The following is a 25,937-nucleotide window of genomic DNA, read 5'->3' as shown; positions in this document are numbered from 1 at the left end:
CATAAAAGCCATTTCAGAAAAATGTAATTACAATAAATAGACTCTTCAGGTAAATATACAGTACAGATTCAAAGTCATTTATTTAAAATAAAAGGTAATTTGATAAAAAGAGGATTAAAAGCTCAGAAAGGAGCAGAAAAGCAGCAAAGTGGAAAAGAAAACCAAATCTCTACCTAGTTCCAAATTGAATCCAAAGAAATATTAACAACTATTAGTAATGAGAATTGAGCGGGAGGGTTGAAAGTGGCCTGGGGAATCACTGACACCTACTCCCTTATCCTGTAGATGAGCAAGCTGAGGCCCAAGGAAGAGCTCAGAAAAGGCCTTGCCCAAGGTCATTGAGCCAGGAATCAAACCACATTTTTTTGTTTCTGCTAAAGGTTTTATATATTGCTGCTTCTCTAGACCCTTACAGAGAAACATGCCTGCCAAACCCTTTGGGAACTCGAACCTGCCTAGCACACTCCACTGCACCTGAGGGAGGCTTCTTGGGGGTTTGGTAAGATTGGAGAATGCAGACTCAGCCTGGGCCTCCATATTTTCCATGAGGCTAAAATATTCTATCCCAAACAAGACGCATCATCAAACTGAAGAACCGAGGTCTTGGGAAAAGAACAAGAGACAGATATTGACCAGAGACCCAAGTAAGCTTCCGACCACACCTCCAGATTCAGGAAGGCAGAGAAGAAAGTAGCCCCTAAATTGTATGCTACACCTTGATTTCACGACATTTGCTGCCATGAATTCCAAAGTCAAACCTTTTTTTAAAAATGAAAACAAATCAAAACTACTTAGTGATTTAAAAAACATTATTCTTAAATTATGACATAAAGAGTTCAGTGACTAGATGGTGACAAGTCTGAATTAGTCAGCTGGCACTTCCCCCAGGAGAGCTGAGTAGAAGGGGAAGAGAAATGAGGCTCACACTTGGCTGCCCTTTTCCAAGAAATGATGTATGCTTCACCTGGACGCAGCTAAGCCATTGCCTCTGCACATTTCTCTTAGATTCCTAGCAAGTCACTTCACCATTTTAAAATTGTGGATATGTGGAGTTTTAACACCCTGATACTCTGGGCCCAGGTCCATAATGTCTAGAGATAAGTAAGTTAAACATTCTTTTTTCTTTCTTTTTTTTTGGAGACAGAGTCTCGCTCTGTCGCCCAGGGTGGAGTGCAGTGGCACAGTCTCGGCTCACTGCAACCTCCGCCTCCCAGGTTAAAGCAATTCTCCTGCCTCAGCCTCCCTAGTAGCTGGGACTACAGGCATGTACCACCACACCCAGCTAACGTTTGTATTTTTAATAGAGATGGGGTTTCACCATGTTGGCCAGGCTGTTCTCGAACTCCTGAACTCAGGCAATCCGCCTGCCTTGGCCTCCCAAAGTGCTAGGATTACAGTTGTGAGCCACTGCGCCCGGCCCATTCTTTTTTCAATAACCCTTAAGCCTCCAAATGTAGCAACAAAACAAACAAACAAAAAAAAAACAAACAAAAAACCCTAGAAAACATACCCCAACTTGGCCCACCTTATATATAGAAAGAAAACAAAAAGTTCCTACCTCACTCTTAACAGACAGGGCTGGGTTTTGAAATCTGGTGTTCATCTCTGCTTACTGGACCAACGCAGTCTGTGAACTACCAGAAAAATCAACAGGGCCTTTCTCCTCAGCACAGCTTGGTATTTCTGAGAAAACCCAAATGATTTCAAATGCAACTGGTATCTCCAATTCCACTAAGGCTGGGATACTCTAAGATGAGCCAATCCCCTTTCAATTTTTTTTTTCTGAGATGGAGTCTCGCACTGTTGCCCAGGCTGGAGTGCAGTGGCGTGATCTTGGCTCACTGCAACCTCCACCTCCCGGGTTCAGGTGATTCTCCTCCCTCAGCCTCCCGAGTAGCTGGGACTGCAGGTGTGCGCCACCATGCCTGGCTAATTTTTTGTATTTTTAGTAGAGACAGAGTTTCACCATATTGGTTAGGCTGGTCTTGAACTCCTGACTTCGTGATTCACCCACCTCAGCCTCCTGAAGTGCTAGGATAACAGGCATGAGCCACTGTGCCAGACCCCTTTCAAATTTTAAACAAAATATAAAAACAACTATTACCACTGCCTTTTCCAAGCCCATTCTTCACTGATATGGTCAATATTTTCAATGTTATATCCTCAGCTGAATGGCTGAGGGCACCACAGACACAATTGCCTTCCTCATTCCATCTTAACTTTAATTACGGATTTCCTCTTTCATCTCAAAATACGCAAACTGCTTTGAGAAGGCAGCTATCATGAGGGCCTCTTTGAAAGCCCATCTCTATAATGACTAATTATCGAAGATAAATTTTATCAGGTAGTGAACTTTGGAGGAAAAAAACTCAAGTCTAATAAAATATCCCTCACCAAAGCTGTTGCACCAGAGTTCTTGCCCCCCTCTTCGTGGCAAGCTGATTTTATGCACATTCAAGAACAAAGCTGTAAGTGACAAGGGAAGTCCAATACCAAAAGGATCAAAGGGCTAACCCTTTGATCAGACAGCTCAGAATTCTGCAGTCAAGTTCTACACTGTTTTAACCTCTTAGACCAGAGATCAGCAAACTTTTCTGTAATGATTTAGGCTTTGAGGGCCATTCAGCCTCTGTTGCAACTACTCAGCTCTGTCACCATCCCATGAAAGCAGCTGTGGATGATTAAACAAGTGGGTGTGGCTGTGTTCCAATAACTTTAGTGACAAAAACGGGTAGCTGGCCAGCAGGCTGTGGTTCACTGACCCTGTCTTAGACTCTACAAGTTAATGTAGAGTCCTGCTAGAATATGCATCTGGCAGCCATCGGGCCAGGACCAGACAGAATGGCACTCATGGGTAATAGGGACTCACCTTGACAAGCACAGCGGCTACAATACCCAGGAAAGTGAGCAACAGGAGACCAAGTTTTTCTTTGTTGAACCGTTTCAAGAGAAAAAATTTTCCCCAATCCACTTTTGACTGGCTGTTGGGAGGATATCTGAGTTTGTTAGCACCTTCTCTCTTTAAACTTTTTAATAAACAGGGACGCTGATGAGAAAAAGTATCAAAACTATGTTTTCCATGATAAGCTCCCATCCCACTGGAACCTGAAATAAAGGGAACAGACAAAACAAGCTTCACTGTAGATGATGCAAGCTACTTCTGTCTAACAACGACCGGGAAAGCTCACATGCACTCCCTGCTGCCTGGGAACCCCACTGAACTTCTCTGCCAGCCGAAGTATCTCTTTTCAGGAAGTCCTTACCAACTTCCCTGGAATAGTCAATGTCCTTGTCAAACAGGATGCTTTCCATGAGCAAGACAAGGACTTGTACCTCTTCTAGAGCTGTGGCTCTCATTTATGCCAGGGACTGTGCTAAGAGTTTAAATCATTCTCTTAAGATAATTCTCACCACAATCCCACTTGGTGAATTATCAGCAGCCTCATTTCCAGAGAGGGAAAGGGAGCTTACAGGGTCAGTTAACTTGCCCAGGGTCACACGGCTGGTAAGCGGCAAAGCCAGAACCCGAACCTGGATCAGACTCTAAATGCTACGTGTGCTCTCTTCCCACCATCCCATGTGGCTTCATTCATCCATGGCCTCACTCACCCACTTGCTTTCTCTAAGCCTGTGGAAAGTAAGACAGGGCGACAGGGTTGCACAGCGGGGTGATAATAAGCAAGTGTAAATCTCTGCCCTCCACAAAGCCATGCTCTGTGATAGTTTCATTTCTCTAATTCATTGTGTGTACAACAGACTGACAGGCACAAAGGGGAGCAGTGTGAGCTGGGCAGAGGGAATGGTATGTGTGATGTAAGACACAGGTGACCAGAGGCCAGGGAGCAGTTTACCAAGGCCAGGCTGCAGGAAGGAATCATTCATGAAGCAGGCCTGGTGTGAGAAGAGACCCAAGGACAAGACCATGAGAAACCCTGACACTGAGGGAGGGTAAAGAATGAGGGAGGGGGCCGGGCTCCGTGGCTTACGCTTGTAATCCCAGTACATTGGGAGGCCAAGATGGGTGGATCACGAGGTCAAGAGATTGAGACCATCCTGGTCAACATCGTGAAATCCCGTCACTACTAAAAATACAAAAATTAGTTGGACATGGTGGTGCACGCCTATAGTCCCAGCTACCTGGGAGGCTGAGGCAGGAGAATTGCTTGAACCTGGGAGGTGGATGTTGCAGTGAGCTGAGATCGCACCACTGCACTCCAGCCTAGGCGACAGAGCGAGACTCTGTCTCAAAAAAAAAAAAAAAAAAAAAAAAGGAATGAGGGAGGGGCGAGCCAAAGACATAACCAAGGTAATAAGAAACTGGGAAAAATTTGGGAGGCTGATGCAGGAGGATTGTTTGAGCCTAGGAGTTCAAAGTTGCAGTGAGCTATGATTGTGCCACACTGCATTCCAGCGTGGTCAACAGAGTGAGACCCTGTCTCAAAAAATAAAAAAATAAAAAGCAAAAAACCGACATGAAGGAAATTACAAAGTTTTGTTGAAAGATATAAAAGGGCTATATAAATGAAGAGATGATATAACATATTCCCATTAAGGCTCCACATTTTAAAGATATAAATTCTTCCCAAAATAATTTGTTTAAATCAATTTTAATCAAAATTCGAGGGGATTTCAGAAGGTTTTGTTTGTTTGTTTTAAGTAGGAGGAGGTAGTGATTCCAAAGATCATCTGGAAAAATAAATTTAGATAAGAACAAGCAAGAAAACACGGAAAAACAGTAATAATGAGGAGCTTTTACTTTTAGATATTGAAATAGTACTGTGTCCTAAAGAGCAAACTACTGGATTGGTTGAATATGTGGGTTTTGGAGCTAGACAACTTTGGCTCATTTCTTGGCTTTATTGCTTATTAGTTGTCTGTCTCTAAAATGCGTGCATTTGGCTGGGCATGGTGGCTCACACCTGTAATCCCAGCACGTTGGGAGGCTGAGGTGGGAGGATTGCTTGAGCCCAGGAATTCAACCCAGCCTGGGCAACATAGTGAGACCCCGCCTCTATACAAAAACATTTTTTTAATTAGCCAGGCATGGTGGTGCACCCTTGTAATCCCAGCTACTCAGGAGGCTGAGGTGGGAAGATTGTTTGAGCCCAAGAGGTTGAGGCTGCAGTGAGCCGTGATTGCACCACTGTGCTCTGCCCTGGGTGACAGAGTGAGACCCTATCTCAAACAAGAAAAAAAAGAAAAGAAAAGGCATGGATTCAACCGCAGTACCTGGCATATAAGCACTTACTAAATGTCACTTATAAAGCTAACTGTACAACTACCGTAATTGAAACTTTGGTACTGGCACACGGAAAAAACAAACCAGAAAGATAATGCAACCAATAAGAAAACCCTAAGAATGACCCAAATGTGTTTTTATTGAGAACTGATGTTATGATGATTATTTCAAAAAATGGTGCCAGCATAGTTTACTCTTTGAAAAAAAAAGGCAAATTATTACATCATGCAGCATATGGCATTCTAAAGTGAACTCCAGGGTGTTTTTTGTTTGTTTGTTTGTTTGTTTGTTTGAGACGGGGTCTCACTCTGTTGCCTAGGCTGGAGTGCAGTGGCATGATCTTGGCTCACTGCAGCCTCCGCCTCCCAGGTTCAAGCGATTCTCCTGCCTCAGCCTCCCAAGTATCTGGGACTACATGTGCATGCCACAAGGCCCAGCTAATTTTTTTTTGTATTTTTTGTGGAGATGGGTTTTCACCATGTTGGCCAGGCTGGTCTCAAGATTCTGACCTCAGGTGATCTACCTGCCTTGGCCTCCCAAAGTGCTGGGATTACAGGTGTGAGCCACCATGCTTAGCCAACTCCATGGTTAAATGGAAAGAAAAGAAGGAAAGGAGGGAGGGAGGGAAACTACAGATAATATTTATTTTATTATTATTTATTTTATTCCTATTTTTTTGAGAGAGTCTCACTCTGTTGCCCAAGCTGGAGTGCAGTGGTGCGATTTCTGCTCACTGCAACCTCCGCCTCCAGGGCTCAAGTGATTCTACTGCCTCAGCCTCCTAAGTAGCTGGGATTACAGGCGGTGCCACCACACCCTGCTAAGTTTTTGTATTTTTAGTAGAGACGGGGTTTCACCATGTTAGCCAGGTGCCTTGGCCTCCCAAAGTGCTGGGATTACAGGCGTGTGCCACTGCACCCAGCCTACAGATGATATTTATATAATAATGAAATGGGGAAAGCTTTTCTAAGCCTACTTTCCAAATCAGAAACCAAAAAACAAAAAGCCACACAGGCTTAGGCCAGATGTGGTGGCTCATGCCTGTAATCCCAGCACTTTGGGAGGCTAAGGCAGGTGGATCACCTGAGATCAGGAGTTGGGGACCAGCCTGGCCAACATGGTGAGACCCCATCTCTACTAAAAATACAAAAATTAGGTAGGAGTGGTTCGGGTGCCTGTAATCCCAGCTACTTGGGAGGTTGGGGCAGGAGAATCGCTTGAAGCCAGGAGGCAGAGGTTGCACTGAACCGAGGTCACGCCATTGCACTCCAGCCTCGGTGACAGAGTGAGACTCTGTCTCTAAATAAATAAACACTTCAAATCATAGATAAAATTAAAAGATCAAATCATAGATAAAATTAAAAGAAAAATTAAAATCTGGAAAGGGATATGTGTTACAGATAGGACTGAAGATTTCCTTACTTATAAAAAAAGGCTATTTATATACCAATAAGGAAGACGTGAACACAGCAAAAATATCAAAGAACATAAATAGAAAATTCATGAGAATGCTAAAAAAAAAAATTCAAACTCACTAATAATCAAAGGAGTACAAATTGAAATGAGACCCTTTTCTTTCTGTCTAGAAATTTAATAATGGAATAATCCAGAATTGGGGATATAAGGAAGTAAACACTCACATACTGTTCATGGGAATATAAATTGGCAGAAATCTGCAAAGACACTTGAAATATGTATCAAAAGTCTTAAAGATAAGCATTTCTAAAGAAAAACCTAAGCTGGGTGCGATGGCTCACACCTGTAATCCCAGCACTTTGGGAGGCCAAGGCAAGTGGATCTCTTGAGCCCAGGAGTTTGAGACCAGGCTGGCTAACATGGCAAAACCCTGTCTCTACTAAAAATATAAAAATTAGCTGGGCCTGGTGGCATGCACCTGTAGTTCCAGCTACTTGGGAGGCTGAGCCAGGAGAATTGCTTGAACCCAGGAGTTGGAGGTTGCAATGAGCTGAGATCACACCACTGCACTCCAGCTTAGGTGACAGAGAGGGAGTCTCAATCTCAATAAAAAGAAAAAAAAGAAGAAAAATCTAAACTATATGCCAAAATATTCAAAAGTTTAACTGTTTAGACTTTTTGCCACTGTGTCTATATTACTTTGAGAATTAGAAGAAAAAAGCATTTTTTTCAATTTGGAAAATTGTATAAGCCCTTTTAACAGAGTAATTATACTTGTAGACATTTTTCCTAAAGAAATAATCAGAGATTGCATAAAGATATATAAGAATTGTAATACCAAAAAAATTGAAATTATAAAAATCTAATACTGGGAATTGGTTACATAAATATGCCACATTCACATGATGGAAAAGTATGCAGTTACTAAAATTATGACATGCAAGAATATTGACATGGAAAAGTGTCACACTATCCTGTCACATACAGGGTAGAGAACAATATATAGTATGATATCTTTTTGAATAGAATATTCAGATGTCTGTGTATACGTGTGTGCATATAGGTGCAAGACATACGCCAGTTATCTTTACATAGTGGGGTTATGGGTAATATAAATGTTTATTCTTTGGGCTCTTCTATCTTTTCCAAGTTTTCTTAAAAAGGCTGTATTCCTTTTACATTTGGGGGTCAAGGCTTGTTTTATTTTTTATTTTTATTTTTTTTTTACAGCATGGCCACTATAATAATGTATTATATGCCTGAAATTTGCTAAGAGAGTAAACTCGTTTTTTTCTTTTGCATCTTCTTTTTGTATTTTTAATTTTGTGGGTATATAATAGGTTGCTTGTTTTTATTTTATTATTTTTATTTATTTATTTATTTATTTATTTTGAGACGGAGTCTCGCTCTGTCGCCAGGTTTGAGTGCAGTGGCGCAATCTCAGCTCACTGCAACCTCCATCTCCCTGGTTCAAGCAATTGTCCTGCCTCAACCTCCCTAGTAGCTGGGACTACAGGCACGCACCACCATGCCTAGCTAACATTTGTATTTTTAGTAGAGACAGGGTTTCATCATGTTGGCCAGGCTGGTCTGGAACTCCTGACCTCAAGTGATCCGCCCACCTCAGCCTCCCAAGCTGCTGGGATTACAGGCATGAGCCACTGCGCCCAGCCTTGTTTTGTTTTAAATAAGATGGTATAGTCAATGATGCCACAGGCTACCTTGTCAAGTAGGACAGGGACTGAACCCAAGTCACTTAGATTTGCAATTAGAGGGCAGTGGAGACACCATATGGAACAATTACCAAGTTGATTACTGCACTAGCACAGTGGATGCCAGGATCCTATGCGGTGAGCTGAGGAACTAGAAACAACGGAGTCCAATCTTTAAGCATTTGGGCTACAAAACTATTACTTACTCCAGCCAAAATCCCAGGAGTCATCTTCTTTCATTCACCATCCCCTCCTCCAACATTCACTCCATCAGCCAATCTTGCTGCTTGATCCCAAAAATACCCCCTTCCCTTTCCACTGTCTCCCCTGCTACCACCCTCTACAAGCCACCACCATTTCCAATTTGGATCTGGCAATACCTACCGATTTGGCCTCTTCCCGCCTGTCCCTCACTCATGTCAGTCACTGTGCTGGGTGCTGGCAATATGTTTAACTCCTAGACAAGGACCTGTGGCTATATAGGTCAAGGCTCCTTGGTCATAGGACAAGGTTTCCTTAACCAGGAACAGATGGTCCTGCCAAACTGGGCCATTGCATCCCATGGAGCAACTGACTTATGGTATTACAAAGGGAGAGGATAGAACAGGGCTTTAAGACAGTGGCTTTTCTGGTTGGGTTTTTGTTATGAGAATGTTTACATATCAGCTATTTTGTAATAGCTCTATTAGATAGTAGAAAAGTCCACCTAGCCTAGGTTCCAAAGGAGAAATAAAAAGCTGAGTCAGTCATCTCACATGTGGGAGAGGCAAGCAGGTCATGTTCTAAAGGGAACAGCAAGGATCAGGCTATGTCCACAAAGCTTCACTTGGAATGAATTTCTTTCTTCCCATCCTCTCTAAAACAGGGGGAGTCTCGTTTTACTCAAATCACAAAACAATTCAAGGAGAGGCTGCTCCTCCCAACAAAGGGCTGGGGAACAATGCAGGTAAGAACTGAGCAGAAAACAAAGGCACATTAGAAAATCCCTCTACCTTCTGTCTGTTCCTGGTATTCCGAACCTTTCATTTGCTACCTCATTAACACACACACACACACACACACACACACACACACACACACACAAAGAGAGATCTTCTTAATTAATTTGAGACCTGATTCTTGGTTCCCAAATCTCCTAAATGTCGCAGGACAACAAAATCAATGAAGTGAACAAAGTAATGATTACAGCTGTGGTCAGTCAGTGCTGCTGACAGAAAGAGAGTGACAAGACATTTGCCCTATGCTGGAGGGGTGGGTGGGGAAGCAGGAAAATCAGTCAACTGGGTGACCAGGAAAGGCCTCCCTCAGGAGAGGACAATCAGGGTACGCAACAGCTGGCCATTTCAGCAGCCCCGAACAATCCACTCACGAAATGGTGGTGCTTTTGAAATATCTACTATAAGCAGGAGAAAATAAGACTCACCCACTCCTCCAAAGGGGAAAGAGTTGAGCATGAAGTGCATAATGACATCATTGCCTGTGACACCTCCACTGGATGTCTCATCAATCATCCGTTTGATGAGCTGAGGACAGACCAAAGGTGTCCAGGTCAGTGAAGTTGCCCCTTAGGGAACACTCATGGCCCCACCACACAGAGGGCTGTGTGCTCAGTTATTTGCTCCAAGCATGCCCATTCTGGCTTTGTGTCAGTGAAAATTCTCGAGTTTGGGCACACCATGCCAGATAGACAAACAATCTCAACTGTGGTTAATTTAGCAAAGTCACTAATACCCAACTTCTCAGACACACATCTAGTGCACAAAAGGAGGCAGCTCCAAACCTCTGGGCCTGCTCAGCCACAACCTGGAGTTGTACTCCCCAACACAGCAGCAAAAGGCTCTTTATAAGGGGACAGCTTAGACTATATTCCAGCTTTAAAAACTGTTATTATTTCTTTCTTATCTCTGCTCTAAATTATAACACATGATTAATAGGTATTATTTAGTCTTTATGAAATGTAAAAATATTTAAGACTTTAGATTTAGCATCCTATTTTTTAAGAAATAAGTGGTTGTTTGGCCTAAGGCTCAGAAAAGCACAAGAACACTTGACTAGTAAATGTCATTTCCCTTGGATGCCAGCAAGCCCTTGACAGTTCTTCATGGCAAATGTCAAGTCTGGACTGTAGTGACCTTGGGCGACCCACTGCTGGGAAGTGCTCCACACCTGACTTATACCCTGGCCAGCCGACTTTCGGCTTCAACGTTCCTTCCTGCCCACATTATCCATGGATTTAAATGTCAAACCATTGTTTTGTTAATAACCCAGTCTTTACTGAGCCCCACACATTTGGTCTCACTTCAAATACCTGTAGCTATCTGTATCTCAATAGCCTCACAAGCTCCAAAAGCTGTCACATGACTATCTATACATTGCCATCAGAAGCTCTCCAGAAAACATTTGGGCCACTGTCTCAGTAGCAGCTGGTCACCTAGTGACATCAATGAATGAGCCATGCAGAAAGTGGCAGAACTGCTCAACCAGGTGATGCAGTTCCACCACTCTAACAAGAAGCTAGCGTCATGTGAGAAACTAAAATCCATTATATCACAACCATTTATGTGACAGTGTCGGGGTCTTCGTCCCACACAGTGGGTGTGAATGCCATTTTGTGCAGGCTGTTATTCAGCAATGCCCTGTGGATTAACATCAGAAAAGCATTTAATGCTGGCACACATAAGTCTTCCAATTATACAGGAGATGTTTGTGAATCAAAAACCTTGTGACACTCAACCCTGCAGACTCAGATCCAAGGAAGGAGGGAAATGGATGCTGTGATAACCCCAGAGTCTCATTAACCAAGACAGCAACCTCAGAACACAACTTCACTTAGTGGACTCTGATATGACACAGAATAAACCATCATTGTTTCACATTGTCTTTTTGCATTGTTTTACAGCAAAGAAGGAACATGACTTTTGATAGTCGCTTATGCTAACGAGCTGTTCTCTCTAAAGCTTACCTTATGGTTATGCGAAAATACATAGAGAGCCAGAGGCTTTTCACGTTCATTTATGAAATTTATGGCCTCATCTACATTTTTCACAGGCACTATTGGAAGAATTGGTCCAAAAATTTCTTCTTGCATCACCTTGGTTTTAGGATCAACATCAGTAAGTACTGTTGGGGCTAAAAAGAAAATAAACAAAATGAAAATGTTTATTAGACAAAAATGCACAACTCTCATCTTACATCTCTTTCATTGGGTCACCTATCCATGCCTTTCCCTCTCCCACCCAAGTCATGTCTATTGAAAAATACTGAGCACGTGGATGAACTGTGCAAATACTCAATGTCTCCCAAGCCTGTGAATCACAACCCTGTGGATACTTGTGCAAACCAAGGGAACGATACACACTCAAATATATCTTTTTCACATTGAACCCTGTTCACAGCCATGCATATATTTAACTGTATATTATACTTAACATTTTTCTGTGGACAGGTTTTTTTTTTTTTTTTTGAGACGGAGTTTCCCCCTTGTTGCCCAGGCTGGAATGCAATGGTGCCACCTCGGCTCACCGCAACCTCCGCCTCTCAAGTTCAAGTGATTCTCCTATCTCAGCCTCCCGAGTAGCTGGGATCACAGGCATGCACCACCGCGCCTGGCTAATTTTGTATTTTTAGTAGAGATGAGGTTTCTCCATGTTGGGTCAGGCTAGTCTCGAATGGACAGGTCTTTCTAGGAGCAAAGACAGCTCCTCTGTGAATCAAATCAATACTATTTTTCTTAACTCGAGTGCTTTCATATATATGATCTCATTAACCTTTATTGTAACTATGTTAGACAGATTAAGAAAACAGACTTAAATGGTCAAAATTCCCTAAGCCTTAGTTCACTGTTCCATCTACCACGGGGAAGAGGCACAAGAAAGGAGAGTGAAATAGATGCTGGGGAGGCTAGACAAAGTGTCCCAGCATCTGCTGCCAATGTAAGTCACCAACTAGCAGTACTCCAAAAGACACTGTAAATAAGAAACTGGCTCGTCAACCAAAAGAGAAGTCATCTGACAATAACAAGTTGGCACTTTTCCTTTACCCCCAGTTTCTAATAGGTTATCTTGGCAATGTGGCTGGGGACAGCTTCTTGCAGCACCACTTCCAGGGGTATATAAACTGCCACCCCAAATCCATTGCCCACATCTTCCTCAGGTCAGAGAACCAATTTCGGCTGAGTGTCTACTTCCTCTGCATAGCCATGCTCAGGTAAGATGATCCCAGCTCGAAGTCAGGGGAAAGTCCTAATTAGTCTATAAGCTAATCAGGATAGCCCCTTCCTCTTACCATTCATTAGCCTAGAAATGGACAATGTGGACATGCTAAGGATGGGAGAACAGAGAGGTGAAACAAGTAGAGTCTGTTTTCTCTTTTTTCTACAGATGTATTCCCCAATTCGATCTGGGCTGCCACCAAGAGAGATAGAAGGCACAAGGATTGTTTTCTTTTGCATCCTAGTACAAAGAATCAGGGTTTTTTGATGGTACCACAGGGCCATTGAATTATCTAGCTCAGGAGAACCTCGGGACTGCTAATTATAAGAGAATCAATTTCTGCTTATTATTTCATTTTTAAGTTTTGTTTTTTTAAGGTTGATTTTTTTTTGGTAACTTATAGCATCTTATCTGATAAAGGGGATAAGTAAAGCTAGGTGGTGCAGCTTCTTTGCCAGCAAAATGTATCTAATTTTTCTGTCACCTTATATGTTACTTTAGAAAAATGTGCATAACATTCAAAGTAATACATACTCAAGGCAAAGAAGAAAAAGCACAAAGAAGGTACACAAATAATAAGGTCAAGCATGATGGACCAAAACATTATTTCTGGAATGGTACTGTCACTGGTTAATTGTGGAATAGTGGCCAAGCTATTTGCTTCTTTGTGCTGTTTTCCCATCCACAAACTACAGATAATTACATCAAATTCTATTCTGCTTCTCAGGATTGTTAGGAGGAAAAAAGTAGTTATGTGTAAATATGAACAACTGGAGCAACGCTGGTGGTGTCATTCAATACACAGAAACATAGACATTTTAAATAGTTTATAACAAAAGCTACAGGTACAGTATACCAGAAAGCAGGATTTAGTACTTTAACAATTAAATGCTATATATTTAATAGTTTATTTAGTGTTAATAAGTAATGTCAGCAAAAACTGCCAAATTGCCATCTTCCCATAGGAAAAGGAGAACTTCCATTACCTATGTAGCGTGTGGCCTCATCAGTCTCCCCACCAAAAGCTATCTTTTGTCCTTCAAGCAAACTTAGTATCCTCTTAAAATGACGAAGATTGATGATCCTTTCATAATCAGGAGACTCTTTTATATTTTCTCCATAAAATTCCTATTTAAAACAACAGGAGTATATAAATGTCACAAAGACCCACAATTCAATTTCAGTAAGTATAAAATCCAGGCATGCCCCAAAATCAATCTGGTTTTATATCCTCACAGAATCTAACACCCCACCCGTCAAGTACTTTAACAGTAATATGACAGTAGCAAGTTTCAGCTTTTTGGCAGGTCGAGGACCAGAAAATAAAGCGTGCACACACACAGAGATCTGTCACTGTCCACAGTTCCAAAGTTTCTTATGGATCTCTTACAGTCCACCCACGGGCCTTCACCTCCTGGGGCTGACAGTGGGAGCAGGCTAGGGAAAGAAGTCTTGTTCTGCATCAGAGTTGCCTATTTGTTCGCAAATTGGCTGTGCCTGCTTTCCCCCTACAGTAAGTTCGGTAGTTACAGCAGAGACCCTAACATCTGCAAAGCCTGAAATATTTACCATCTAGCCCTTTACAGAAAACATTTGCCAATCTTTGCTCCACTTGTTGTTTTGGTCTTCTTCGAACTGGTATTTCCACCACTTACACATGATGGTGAAACCACCCGAAGGATCAAAATACAGCTTTGGTAAATTACCAAGGTAAAAGAACGTCAATAATCATACAATCAATATTTACTTTGTAAAACAAACAAAATTACTGAATTGCTGCATCACTTCAAAGACCTGTGAGAGTTCTCAATTTCATCTCAAATCAAAATGAACATTGTTCATCCAACTTCTACCAAGAGCAATTCTCAAGTCTGGGTGGTTGCAATCACTGGTGCAGCTTGCTAAAATGCATGTGCCTGGGCTCTGACTCCAGTCACCAACAGTAGTTTTCAGTGCTGAGTGCATCACAGAATCACCTGGAGGCCTCAGACAAGCTGAATCTTTGGAGGGTAAGGCTTGCAAACTTGTTTTTAAATGGCTCCCTAGTGTAACATGTAGCTTGAGAACCACTGTGTTAAGAGTATAAATGCCTCAAAGGGAGGCAGAGGCCCTTATTCCTTTGAAATTAAATTCATCACCACACTCAACTAAGCATTCTCCAATTCCCAAATATTTTCAATCTCACAAGTATCTTTAACCACTCTCTCTTCCCACGTACCCTGAATCTGGGCAACTCTCCCTTCATGTGCTCATCTGGATCCATTTTTAGTCCTATGACTAAAAATGATAGTCCAATTCCCATGTCAAGACCCTAGCACCTCATCCCCCAAGTTACTCTGCCGGGAACACATAGTGAACTATTGTCCTGAACTTCCTGGTACATAATTTTCTCTTTTTTTTTTTTTTCAGACAGGGTCTCACTCTGTCACCCAGGCTGGAGTCCAGTGGCACATTCTTGGCTCACTGCAGCCTCCGCCTCCCAGGAGGATCAAGCGATTCTCCTACCTCAGCCTGCCAAGTAGCTGGGACCACAGGTACATGCCGCTACACCCGGCTAATTTTTGTATTTATTATAGCGACAAGATTTTGCTATGTTGCTCAGCTGGTCTTGAATTCCTGGCCTCAAGTGATCTGTCTGCCTCAGCCTTCCAAATTGCTGGGATTATAGGAGTGAGCCACTGTGTCCAGCCAATTTTCTTTTTTTTTTTTTTTTTTTTTGAGACAGAGTCTTATGCTGTCACTCGGGCTGGAGCACAGTGATGCAATAATGGCTCATTGCAGCCTTGAACTTCTGGGCTCAAGTGATCCTTCTGGCTTCAGCCTCCTGAGTAGCTGGGACTACAGGCATGTGCCACCATGCCCAGCTAACCTTTCTTTCTTTTGTAGAGACAGGGTCTCATTATGTTGACCAGGCTGGTTTTGAACTCCTGGGCTCAAGCAATCTTCCCGCCTTAGCCTCCCAAAGTGCTCAGATTACAGGAGTGAGCCACCACAACTGGCAACAATTTTCATTTCTTTTTTTCTTTTGAGATAAAATCTCATTCCGTTACCCAGGCTGGAGTGCGGTAGCATGATCTTGGCTCACTGCAACCTCCACCTCCCGGGTTCAAGCAATTCTTGTGCCTCAGCCTCCCAAGTAGCTGGAATTATAGGTGCGTGCCACCATGCCTGGCTAATTTTTGTATTTTTAGTGGAGATAGGTTTTGCCATATTGGCCAAACTGGTCTCTAACTCCTCACCTCAAGTGATCAACCTGCCTTGGCCTCCCAAAGTGCTGGGATTACAGGCATGAGCCACCATGTCCGGCCAACAATTTTCATTTTCAGATCACATGCATTACTCTTTGGTGTTTTTGATCCTTCCTTTTAGTGCTCAATTAACGTCTGTAGAGTAAACAGTGACTGCTCCAATAATTTCTTTCATCTGAGGGGTTAATGATCCTCACCCACTGCTGAACTCAGTCACACTGGTCATCTGGTCATCCCATTCTTCTTCTTCTTTTTTTTTTTTTTGAAGACACATACTTGCTCTGTTGCCCAGGCTGGAGTGCAGTGGCATGATCTTGGCTCACTGCAACCTTTGCCTCCCAGGTTCAAGCGATTCTTGCCAGGCTTCAAATAAATCTCGTGCCTTAGCCTCCCGAGTAGCTGGAATTACAGACATGCACCACCACCCCCGGCTAATTTTTTTTGTATTTTTAGTAGAGACGGGGTTTCACCATATTGGCCAGGCTGGTCTTGAACTTCTGACCTCAAGTGATCTGCTCCCTAGGCCCCCCAAAGTGCTGGGATTACAGGCATGAGCCACCGTGCCCAGCCCCCATTCCTTTCTACCAACTTAAATCCTGTATTTCTTCAAGTCTCGGCTTAGGACTCTACCATGCAGTTTTCCTTGGTTCCCTCACTGCAGATATTTACTTTAAACACCCTGAAAGATTGTTAACTATATAAAGGGTACATTGTAAGTAGTTATTTAATTAAGTGACTCCTCCAAACTACTGGCCACCCTAGGCCCTCTACATACACAAAAACTGATAACCTTCAGCAGCAATGGCCAATATGCTAAAAGGTCTCTCTGATTATACCTAAAGGGTTGGCAACATTCCCTCAAAACCACGAACACACGATTATTTAACCTTTTTTAAAAAAGTATATGCCACAACTAATCATCAACAAATCAACTAGACAGCTTAAGTAGATTTAACACCAATGCAACCTTGCTCCCAGCATATATTCTATGAAAGGTACACATAGCATTTTCATATTAGTCAATAAGTTCACTGAGTCACATATGCTTTTGAAATTTTCCTGAAGGGAGAAACAAATGGGGATGCTGCCTGCGAATAGTTAATTTGACTCCTTATCTTATTAAAATCAGTGGAATCAGATGTTTTTAATACAAACCTTCACTGTTTCCTTAATCTTCCATACGATTTGATTTTGGAGGGATGCTTCACAGAGAATATAGTCGGGTGCAATGCAGGTTTGGCCACAATTCATGTATTTTCCCCAGGTTATGCGTCTGAGGGGAAAAGATCCAGAACAGCTATATAATTCAGTCAAATATTCATTTGTTACATTGTGTTGTTTGAATGTCTTGCAACTAAAATAGATTCATATATTTATCTGGCAATTTTTATTAAAAAGTTAAAAACTCATTTCTAAATCAGTTGGTTGGAACTTAGAAAGTATTTTCCAAATGAGGTGGAATATTTTACATAGCAGGGAAGTTCTCAGGCCAGCTCATGGGAAACAGTACTTGGTAAACAGTGAAGTCATTGCCTGCTGCAGGAAAAGAGGAGAAACAGGCTCCCAATGTCCTTTACCCTCTCCCAGTCCAGCCAAAGGAAAGTCCTAGACAACAGGAGTTCAGTATAGACTCTCCTGGTTGTGGCTTTTGGTTCTGCCAGCAAGATGTTCAGGTATAAAGCAGGAGGTCAGCCAGCCTCCAAGGCCACCCTCCTCCTTATGGAGCCCTGCCCCACTTGGGAAGACCTTTCCTATGCATGGGCAGAAACCCATGCCATAAACATTCACTAACCGAGGGTGTCTGGTTTTGACAACTGGATTTCTACTTAGGAAGCCAACCTGGAACCCTGACCTGGAATCTCTTAAGGGGAGAGAAAGCCATGCCACCCAGAGCACAGAGTCATGAAAGAGAGAGAAAGCCATGCCACCCAGAGCACAGAGTCATGAAGGGGAGAGAAAGCCATGCCACCCAGAGCAGAGAGTCAGTTCTATGATTTGGCACTTCTTAGTAGCTAAACCAGATTTAGCAGAGAGAACCTGAAACCTCTTATTTTCTAATTTTTCAGATGCAAGATGTTATTCGCAGTTAAAAAATGAGGAACACTTGTTTTGTCCACAAAGGCTCTCAGTTAAGAGATCAGCATAATACCCTCTCAAATGGGCATTTAAAGATTTTATTAGGCACACACAATACTTTGGATTATGTACTTCACAGATCACTGGCCAGAAGAACGTTAAAATTTCTTGCTAGATCTAGCTGTAATCTTGAGAACAGATATAACTTTTTTAAAATTCCTAAGGACAACCACATGATGTCAGGACCTACAGCTCACCATTTTTGACAGTGGCACCAAGAGACAATTAAAGACTCCTGTTACTCTTGAGGACATCAACCACCAAACTTAATAATGTATCTTGGAGCCATAAGGTATGGGGTTCAAGTACAAACAGTAACATTGTCAGGAAAAGTCTCCATTGTGCTGGGAAAACCTCAGAAAATCAGAGAGCCAGACTCACCTGCAAACAATGTCCAGGTCACTATCTTTATCAATATAACATGGACTTTTCCCTCCCAGTTCAAGAGTCACAGGGGTCAGGTGCTTGGCAGCAGCTTCCATGACAATTTTGCCAACTGCAGTGTTTCCCGTATAGAAAATGTGGTCAAATCGCTGCTTCAGGAGCTCCGTGGTTTCCTCAACACCACCATTAATAACAATATAGAGATCCTCAAAGAAAGAGAAACACAAACTCTTGCACTGCCAAATTAATCCTAACATCTAACATCAGCAATCTCTTCAACATAAACATGTAACATTCAGTAAAATCCAGAGTGTGTCAAGACCAGTCCCTGTGAGGGATGGGAGAGGGAGCTGACCAAGGACAAGAGTAGAACACAGTCTGCTGGCATCTGGGAAGCATGAACCCACATAGAACCAACCTGGAGACTCCAGTGTTTTTTTACATGAGCTCAGCAAGAAAGACACTTAAGGAGAACAAATGGTTGAATTTGACCAGGGAAAATGCATGAGATGCGGGTGTGTGCAGAAGTGCCTCTGGTGAACAGTGGCTCCCACAGGACAGGTCACGCATGTCTTAGTCTGAATGTTCTCTGTCTCACAACACAGAGTGGTCTTAGCCCACGCTATTCTGAATGAATGGTATACCCGGCACAGTAGCTGAGCGCGCTTGCTTTTGAAGTGTATCTGGTTTGAATCTGGGCTTTTCCACTCACTAGCTTATGCAACCTTAGGCAAACTACTGAACATCTCTGAGCCTCAATTTCCTCATCTGTTACTGGGAGAATTCATGTAGTTTCTGGGGACTGAGCACATCTAAGCATTGTGCTATCATTACCAGCTATTCTAAGAGAGAATATCTTGGACAATAACAGCATGAAAAGTAAGAGAACAGATGGCAAGCAAGGAAGACAGAGAAGTATTCAAGACTCCAAGGTGGAAGTGTGAAGTAAAAGCTGGCTTGTGGATCTCATGTTTCCACTTGAAGGCGAATTAGTTTCATTCACTTCATGGTTCAGCTGCCCAACAAATGTTTCAAGCTTTAACTTTTCCATGGCTTAATCTACATAGCATATATTATTGATCCCCTAACACAGTAACTGAAGCTGGTAGGGCATTATTATCCTCCTTATCTGGACAGAGTTAGTTATTGAAGAATTTACCCCTGGTCAGAGGCAAAGCAGTACCTTCAACCTCTATCTTCTGGTTCTATGTCCTATTCAATCCTTGACATCTCACTGTCTTCCATTTCATCTTTCTTGATTGGATCATCACAGCTATTAGAACAAAATGGTTCTAACAAAGAGAACAATATCATTCCAAGAACCAGAACTGGCCTCAAGCCATTACAAGTTGATGTACAGAATACAGGTAAGATATTTTTAAGCTGTATTTAGCTTAAAGCTAAATGAAGACTCCTCCCTTTAGCAACTGCATGTAGAACCCAGCAGTGCCAATTTCTTCATGGCATCATAACTTCCTCCCCAGGAAGGCATAAGAACCTCTGACTCAGACAGATGAACTACCCCGCAGTTGAGCAGATCATTTTCTTTATTCAGTTTTTGATATTCTTAAATGCCAGTGTGTTAAGTCAGTGTGAGGATCCGCCCTCTAGTTCAGGAGGGCATTTCGTGTATGTGTGGCATGTTTTCATGCCACAGACATGTCTTTTGAAAGCAGAAGTACTCTTACAGGCTGGGTGAGAGGTGACAGCATGCTGGCAACCCTCACTCACTCTCAGCACCTCCTTGGCCTTGGCACCCACTCTGGCCGCGCTTGAGGAGCCCTTCAGCCCACGGCTGCACTGTGGGAGCCCCTCTCTGGGCTGGCCGAGGCCAGAGCTGCCTCCTGCTCATGGGAAGGTGTGGAGGGAGAGGTGTGGGTGGGAACCGGGGCTGCACCCAGCACTCAGGCCAGAGCGAGTTCCGGGTGGGTGCGGGCTCAGCAGGCCCCACACTCAGAGCAGCCAGCTGCCACCACCAGCCCTGGGCAATAAGGGGCTTAGCACCTGGGCCAGCTGCTGCAGAGGGCATCCCGGGTCCCCCAGCAGTGCCGGCCCACCAACGCCACACTCGAATTCTTGCTGGGCCTCAGCTGCCTCCCTGTGGGGGCAGGGCTCGGGACTTGCAGCCCGCCATCCCCAGGACCTGCAGCCCGCCATGCCCAAGCCCCCCACCCCGCTCCTGGTGGGCTCCCATGCTGCCCGAGCCTCCCCAATGGGCACCGCCCCCCGCTCCACAGCGCCCAGTCCCATTGACCACCCAAGGGCTGAGGAATGCAGGTATGCAGCGCAGGACCGACGGGCAGCTCCACCCGCGGCCCCGGCCCGGGATCCACTAGGCAAAATCAGCTGGGCTTCTGAGTCGGGTAGGGACTTGGAGAACTTTTATGTATATGCACCAATCAGCACTCTGTGTCTAGCTCGGAGTTTGTGGATGCACCAATCAGCACTCTGTATCTAGCTAATCTGGTGGGGACTCAGAGAACTTTTATGTCTAGCTAGAGGATTGTAAAAGCGCCAATCAGCACTGTGTGTCTAGCTCAAGGTTTGTAAATGCACCAATCAGTGCTCTGTGTCTAGCTAATCTAGTGGGAACTTGGAGAACTTTAATGTCTGGCTAGAAGATTGTAAATGCACCAATCAGCACCCTATCAAAATGGACCAATCAGCTCTCTGTAAAATGGACCAATCAACAGGATGAGGGTAGGGCCAGATAAGGGAATAAAAGCAGGCTGCCGAGCCAGCAGTGGCAACCCGCTCGGGTCCTCTTCCACACTGTGGAAGCTTTGTTCTTTCACTCTTTGCAATAAATCTTGCTGCTGCTGCTCACTCTGGGTCCACACTGCCTTTATGAGCTGTAACACTCACTGCGAAGGTCTGCAGCTTCATTCCTTAGGCCAGCGAGACCACGAACCCACTGGGAGGAATGAACAACTCCGGACAGGAGGAACGAACAACTCCAGACATGCAGCCTTAAGAGCTGTAACACTCACCACGAAGGTCTGCAGCTTCACTCCTAAAGCCAGGGAGACCATGAACCCACCAGAAGGAAGAAACTCCGAACACATCCGAACATCAGAAGGAACAAACTCCAGACACACCATCTTTAAGAACTGTAACACTCACCGCAAGGGTCCACGGCTTCATTCTTGAAGTCAGTGAGACTAAGAACCCACCAATTCCAGACACATGGGCATGGTGGCTCACACCTGTAATCCCAGCACTTTGGGAGGCCAAGGTGGGTGGATCACCTGAGGTCAGGAGCTCGAGACCAGCCTGGCCAACATGGTGAAACCCCACTGCTACCAAAAATACAAAAACTAGCTGGATGTGGTGGCACACATCTGTAATCCCAGCTACTTGGGAGGCTGAGGCAGAAGAATCGCTTGCACCCAGGAGGCAAAGGTTGCAGTGAGCCGAGATCGCACCACAGCACTACAGCCTGGGTGACAGAGCAAGATTCCATCTCAAAAAAAAAAAAAAAAAAAAAAGTACTCTTATATAATCACAGAAAAGTACATTTTGTTAGAACAAAAGAGATTGTTAGTAACAGAAATATGTCAGCACCCAGCACAGTACCAGTCTCTCATTAAATAATCCATTAAATGAAAACACCTAAAATCATCTTAGCTCAAAAATTAACCCAAAATCCCAAACAGACAGAATCTGTTTGGCATGAAGCCATGGGCCTACATATATTGTGTAACCCCAAGAGCTGGGTGACTCCACACAAAATACACTCCGTGTATTTTGCAACCAAACTTCTTTTGCTAAACCAACTGTTGAAGGCTTAAAGAGACTGCAATTGGGTCCCTGGCCAGCAATAACATGTAATAGCAAGAAAATCAAATGTGTGTTTTCCACAGCAAACACGTATGTTGGAGATGGGTCAAGAAATTCTTACCTGGTCTAAATACTGAGGGAGAAGCTTCGCCAAGATCTTGGCTGTATTTTCACTCAGTTCAGAAGGCTTGATAATCACAGCATTTCCTAAACAAAGTAAAAAGTAGAACAGTAATCATCTAATATTTAACTTTAATAGCTACCAAAATGATGTTCAGTGGGAAGTACAGGCTAGGTACTCCCAATTATTTCTGCAGCTCTCAATGCTGCATATCCTCATAATTAGCATAAGAGCTCATCTCACTTTCTCTTCTAAGGCTAACTCCTTAGCTGTCATCATCTTCAGGTCACTGACAATGGGTTCCATCAGCCTTTCCCACTCCTCCAGCTTTCTATCGCTTTTCTCCCACTTCTGCCCTTAGATTGTCCTCTCTGCCCTGGAATTATTGGGCAAGTGAGCCATTTCAACATACATCTCTCTATCTGGATCCTGCAAAGTGAGAAATTAATCTCCTGGCATTTGCTATATACCCAAGCTAGCATTACTCTCATAGTCTTTATTTGAATGAAGAAACTGGTCAGACAGAATCAAATGGTTCATCCGAAGCCAGAGCCAGCAACTGAAACCATATTAGAACGTGGATGCCTGACTCCAAACTCCTGGGCCTGTTGACTCAGACACCTTTACACTCCCATAGGTTCATTCCCCAGATGCTTCAAAACATAGCCACACAAATCTCCTCAGCAGCCTATTTAAAAATATGTATGGTATGTATGAATTCTCAGTGCACTGGTGGTGTAAACAAAGGCAAATCACCAGAGTAAATGTATTTAATTAGCCACTATCCTTAATTTCCAATTAATATGAGAAAATAAGCCTCCCTAAAAAGGTATATAGACACAAGCTGGCACCAGACCTGCAGCGATGGCTCCTATCAGTGGCTGAATGGTGAGAACAAAGGGGTAATTCCAAGCTCCGATTATCAGCACCACTCCCAGAGGCTGTGGCTGAATATAGGCCTCATCCAGCATGGTGAGCACGTTCTTCTTAACTGGTTTAGCAGTAACCCATTCAGGAAGATTCTCAAGCATAAAATCAATTTCCCCAAGGACAGTAATGACTTCCTGACTGTACGCATTGAATTCACTCTGTTATAAGAGAATCACAGTTAATCTTGCAGAGTAAGTATGATACACTTGGCCCTGAATGTCAAAACACTCAAGCCAGGTACACCTGCGGTGACAACAGCTGGCATTATCAGACTAGCTGTTTGCCATTCAGACTCCTTTTGCACCCTTCACGCCCCTGATAAGGGCTTGCTAATTCTTTAGTATATTTCTTCTTAAAAAATCAGATTATTTCAGGCAGTAGTAACACTAGTAGAACACCACTAGTAAATCCTTCTTTAGTAATCCACACCCTTTAAAAGCCAGGCTTAAATATTACCTCTTACAGGAAGATTTCCTTGAGTAATAAAGGTCTGCTCTGATCACACTTTCTATATTACAGCAATCATGCTTTTGACCTGCATCTTAATATTCATCCTTAACACACTGGTTTATAACTATCACTCACATTTCATCTGTGTATGTTCTGTTTCCCAACCAAGTTTAAAACTCTTGAGGACAGGGAACTTATTGTATTTCTTGAGTCATCCTATATACACACATACTCACACAAACATTTAGTTCTTCAAGTATGATTAAATGACACAGACTTTTTGGAATCTTAATTACCCCATCTTGTTTATTTAATATCACAGCCCCTTTCCACCAAAAGTACTCTAAAAGAAATTTTATAGTTGCTACTAGTACTACCACTATTACGACTTATTAAAATAATCTTTGATTGAGGAGATTGTGGGGAAGGGAAAAATCACAAACCCAGAGCAAAGCCTTGCTACACATGTAATGCAGATAAAAAGTAAAAACAAGATGATAGGCCAGGCACGGTGGCTCATGCCTATAATCCCAGCACTTTGGGAGGCTGACGCGGGCAGATCACGAGGTCAGAAGATGGAGACCATCCTGGCTAACACAGTGAAACCCGTCTCTACTAAAAATACAAAAAATTAGCGTGGTGGCGGGCGCCTGTAGTCCCAGCTACCTGGGAGGCTGAGGCAGGAGAATGGTGTGAACCCGGGAGGTGGAGCTTGCAGTGAGCCAAGACAGCGCCACTGCAGTCCAGCCTGGGCGCAAGAACGAGACTCCGCCTCAAAAAAAAAAAAAAAACAAGATGATAGCCTCATGCCTGTAGTCCTAGTATCTGGGAGGTTGGGGCACGAGGACTGCTTGAGCCTAGGAGTTGGAGGCTGCAGTGAGTTATGATTCAGTCACTGCACTTCAGCCTGGGTAACAAAAGGAGACCCTGTCTCTTTAAAAAAAAAAAAAAAAGTAACAATATTATCAGAAAACATAGAGGAATATACTTAGACCCTAAAACACTACTTAAAACTTTGCTACCACAGGCCAGGGGTGGTGGCTCACACCTGTAATCCCAGCACTTTGGGAGGCCCAGGCAGGCCGATCACTTGAGGCCAGGAGTTCAGGACCAGCTTGGTCAACATGGTGAAACTCCATCTCTACTAAGAATACAAAAATTAGCTGGGCGTGGTGGTGCACGCCTGTAATCCCAGCTACTGAGGAGGCTGAGGCAAGAGAATCGCTTGAACCCAAGAGGTGGAGGTTGCAGTGAGCCGAGATCGCACCACTGCACTCGGGCCTGGGAGACACGGTGAGACTCCATCTTAAAAGCAAAACAAAACAACAAGCAAACAAACAAAAAAAACCACACACACAAATCAAAACAATAAAAACTTTGCTACACAAAGCGTGCTTCCAAAAGAGGCATATGATACCACTGGGGACCTTGTTAGAAACTTGGAATCTCAGATCCCGCCCCCGACGTACAGAACCATAATCTGCATTTTAACAAGATCCCCAGGTAACTGTTAGTGCATTAAAATTTGAGGAGAACTGGCCTAATAATACACAAAGTTATGAAGAAAAATTTGAGTGCAACTATAACTTAAGAACAAAACTCTAACAAAGAAACCATAAACAAAGCTAAAAGACAAGAAATAGACCCAGAGGCTAGTCTGATGGTAATGGGTTATTCAGAACTTATTAATATTACTGTTACTCAAGTTGATATGCAACTCTCCCACTGCTAAATTTGGCTTTAAAAAAAAGAAAGAAAGAAACCCAAAGAAAGTATCCACAATACGGTAAACTGACAAATTACTGAAATCCAGAATATACAAAGAGTTCCTACACATCATAAGGAAAAGAACTACAAATGTAACAGAAAAATGGACAAGAATAGAAAAGGCCGAAAAGGAACCACAGAGGCTAGGTAACATATGCCCTTCTGAGTGCTAGAGGACCGGGAAAGTCTGCGGGAACTTTGGCTTTATCTGTATTGCTGGAGATCATACTCCCAGTGCTGGAGTAATCCGAAATGTAAAAGCGAAAACAAAACCCAGCGGAAGCTCCAGTCCACAAGTGCGCGGCGGGGGCCAGCTTCCCCACACCCTGCCGCACGCGTGCGTACCTTGCACAGGTCGGCGGCGATGGCCGCCAGGATATCCTTCTCGCGCTCCTGCACCATCCTCCGCAGGGCCTCCAGCTGCTGCAGCCGAAACCGCAGAGGTCGCGACCGGCTGGACAGGAATGCCTGTCGGACCCGCCGGACTTCGCGCTCCATGGCCTGGTCCTGCAGAGAACTGCACAGTCGGGGGGCGCTGGGGCG

At 43.5% G+C, this 25,937-nt stretch overlaps 2 protein-coding genes and 1 pseudogene across 10 annotated transcripts in view; all 3 read right to left on the bottom strand.

Moving 5' to 3' along the window:
- Positions 1 to 25,937, bottom strand: part of LOC129462235 (multidrug and toxin extrusion protein 2-like) — a 145,687-nt gene that overhangs the window by 53,692 nt on the left and 66,058 nt on the right. The gene's annotated exons all lie outside the window — the stretch shown is intronic.
- Positions 1 to 25,937, bottom strand: part of ALDH3A2 (aldehyde dehydrogenase 3 family member A2) — a 62,229-nt gene that overhangs the window by 34,413 nt on the left and 1,879 nt on the right. For 2 of the 9 annotated variants that reach the window (XM_063617831.1, XM_055242034.2), the window contains exons 2-9: positions 25,740 to 25,901; positions 22,248 to 22,333; positions 18,344 to 18,552; positions 16,982 to 17,099; positions 13,565 to 13,706; positions 11,330 to 11,496; positions 9,791 to 9,890; positions 2,870 to 3,105 (exon numbers count right to left, since the gene is read on the bottom strand). In XM_063617831.1, coding sequence (XP_063473901.1) covers positions 2,870 to 3,105; positions 9,791 to 9,890; positions 11,330 to 11,496; positions 13,565 to 13,706; positions 16,982 to 17,099; positions 18,344 to 18,552; positions 22,248 to 22,333; positions 25,740 to 25,901 — 1,220 coding nt within the window. Of the gene's footprint in view, positions 1 to 1,558; positions 1,684 to 2,869; positions 3,106 to 9,790; positions 9,891 to 11,329; positions 11,497 to 13,564; positions 13,707 to 16,981; positions 17,100 to 18,343; positions 18,553 to 22,247; positions 22,334 to 23,103; positions 23,336 to 25,739; positions 25,912 to 25,937 lie in introns of those variants that run through there. The other 7 variants (XM_055242035.2, XM_063617832.1, XM_055242031.2 and 4 more) reach the window with 6 other exon arrangements.
- Positions 12,745 to 12,835, bottom strand: LOC129463321 (uncharacterized; annotated as a pseudogene).

This window comes from Symphalangus syndactylus, chromosome 14 (assembly GCF_028878055.3).
Source record: "Symphalangus syndactylus isolate Jambi chromosome 14, NHGRI_mSymSyn1-v2.1_pri, whole genome shotgun sequence".
In the NCBI taxonomy this organism is placed as follows: Eukaryota; Metazoa; Chordata; class Mammalia; order Primates; family Hylobatidae; genus Symphalangus; species Symphalangus syndactylus.
Note: the sequence above shows the minus strand (reverse complement) of the source record. Positions and strands in the feature narration are given on the sequence as shown.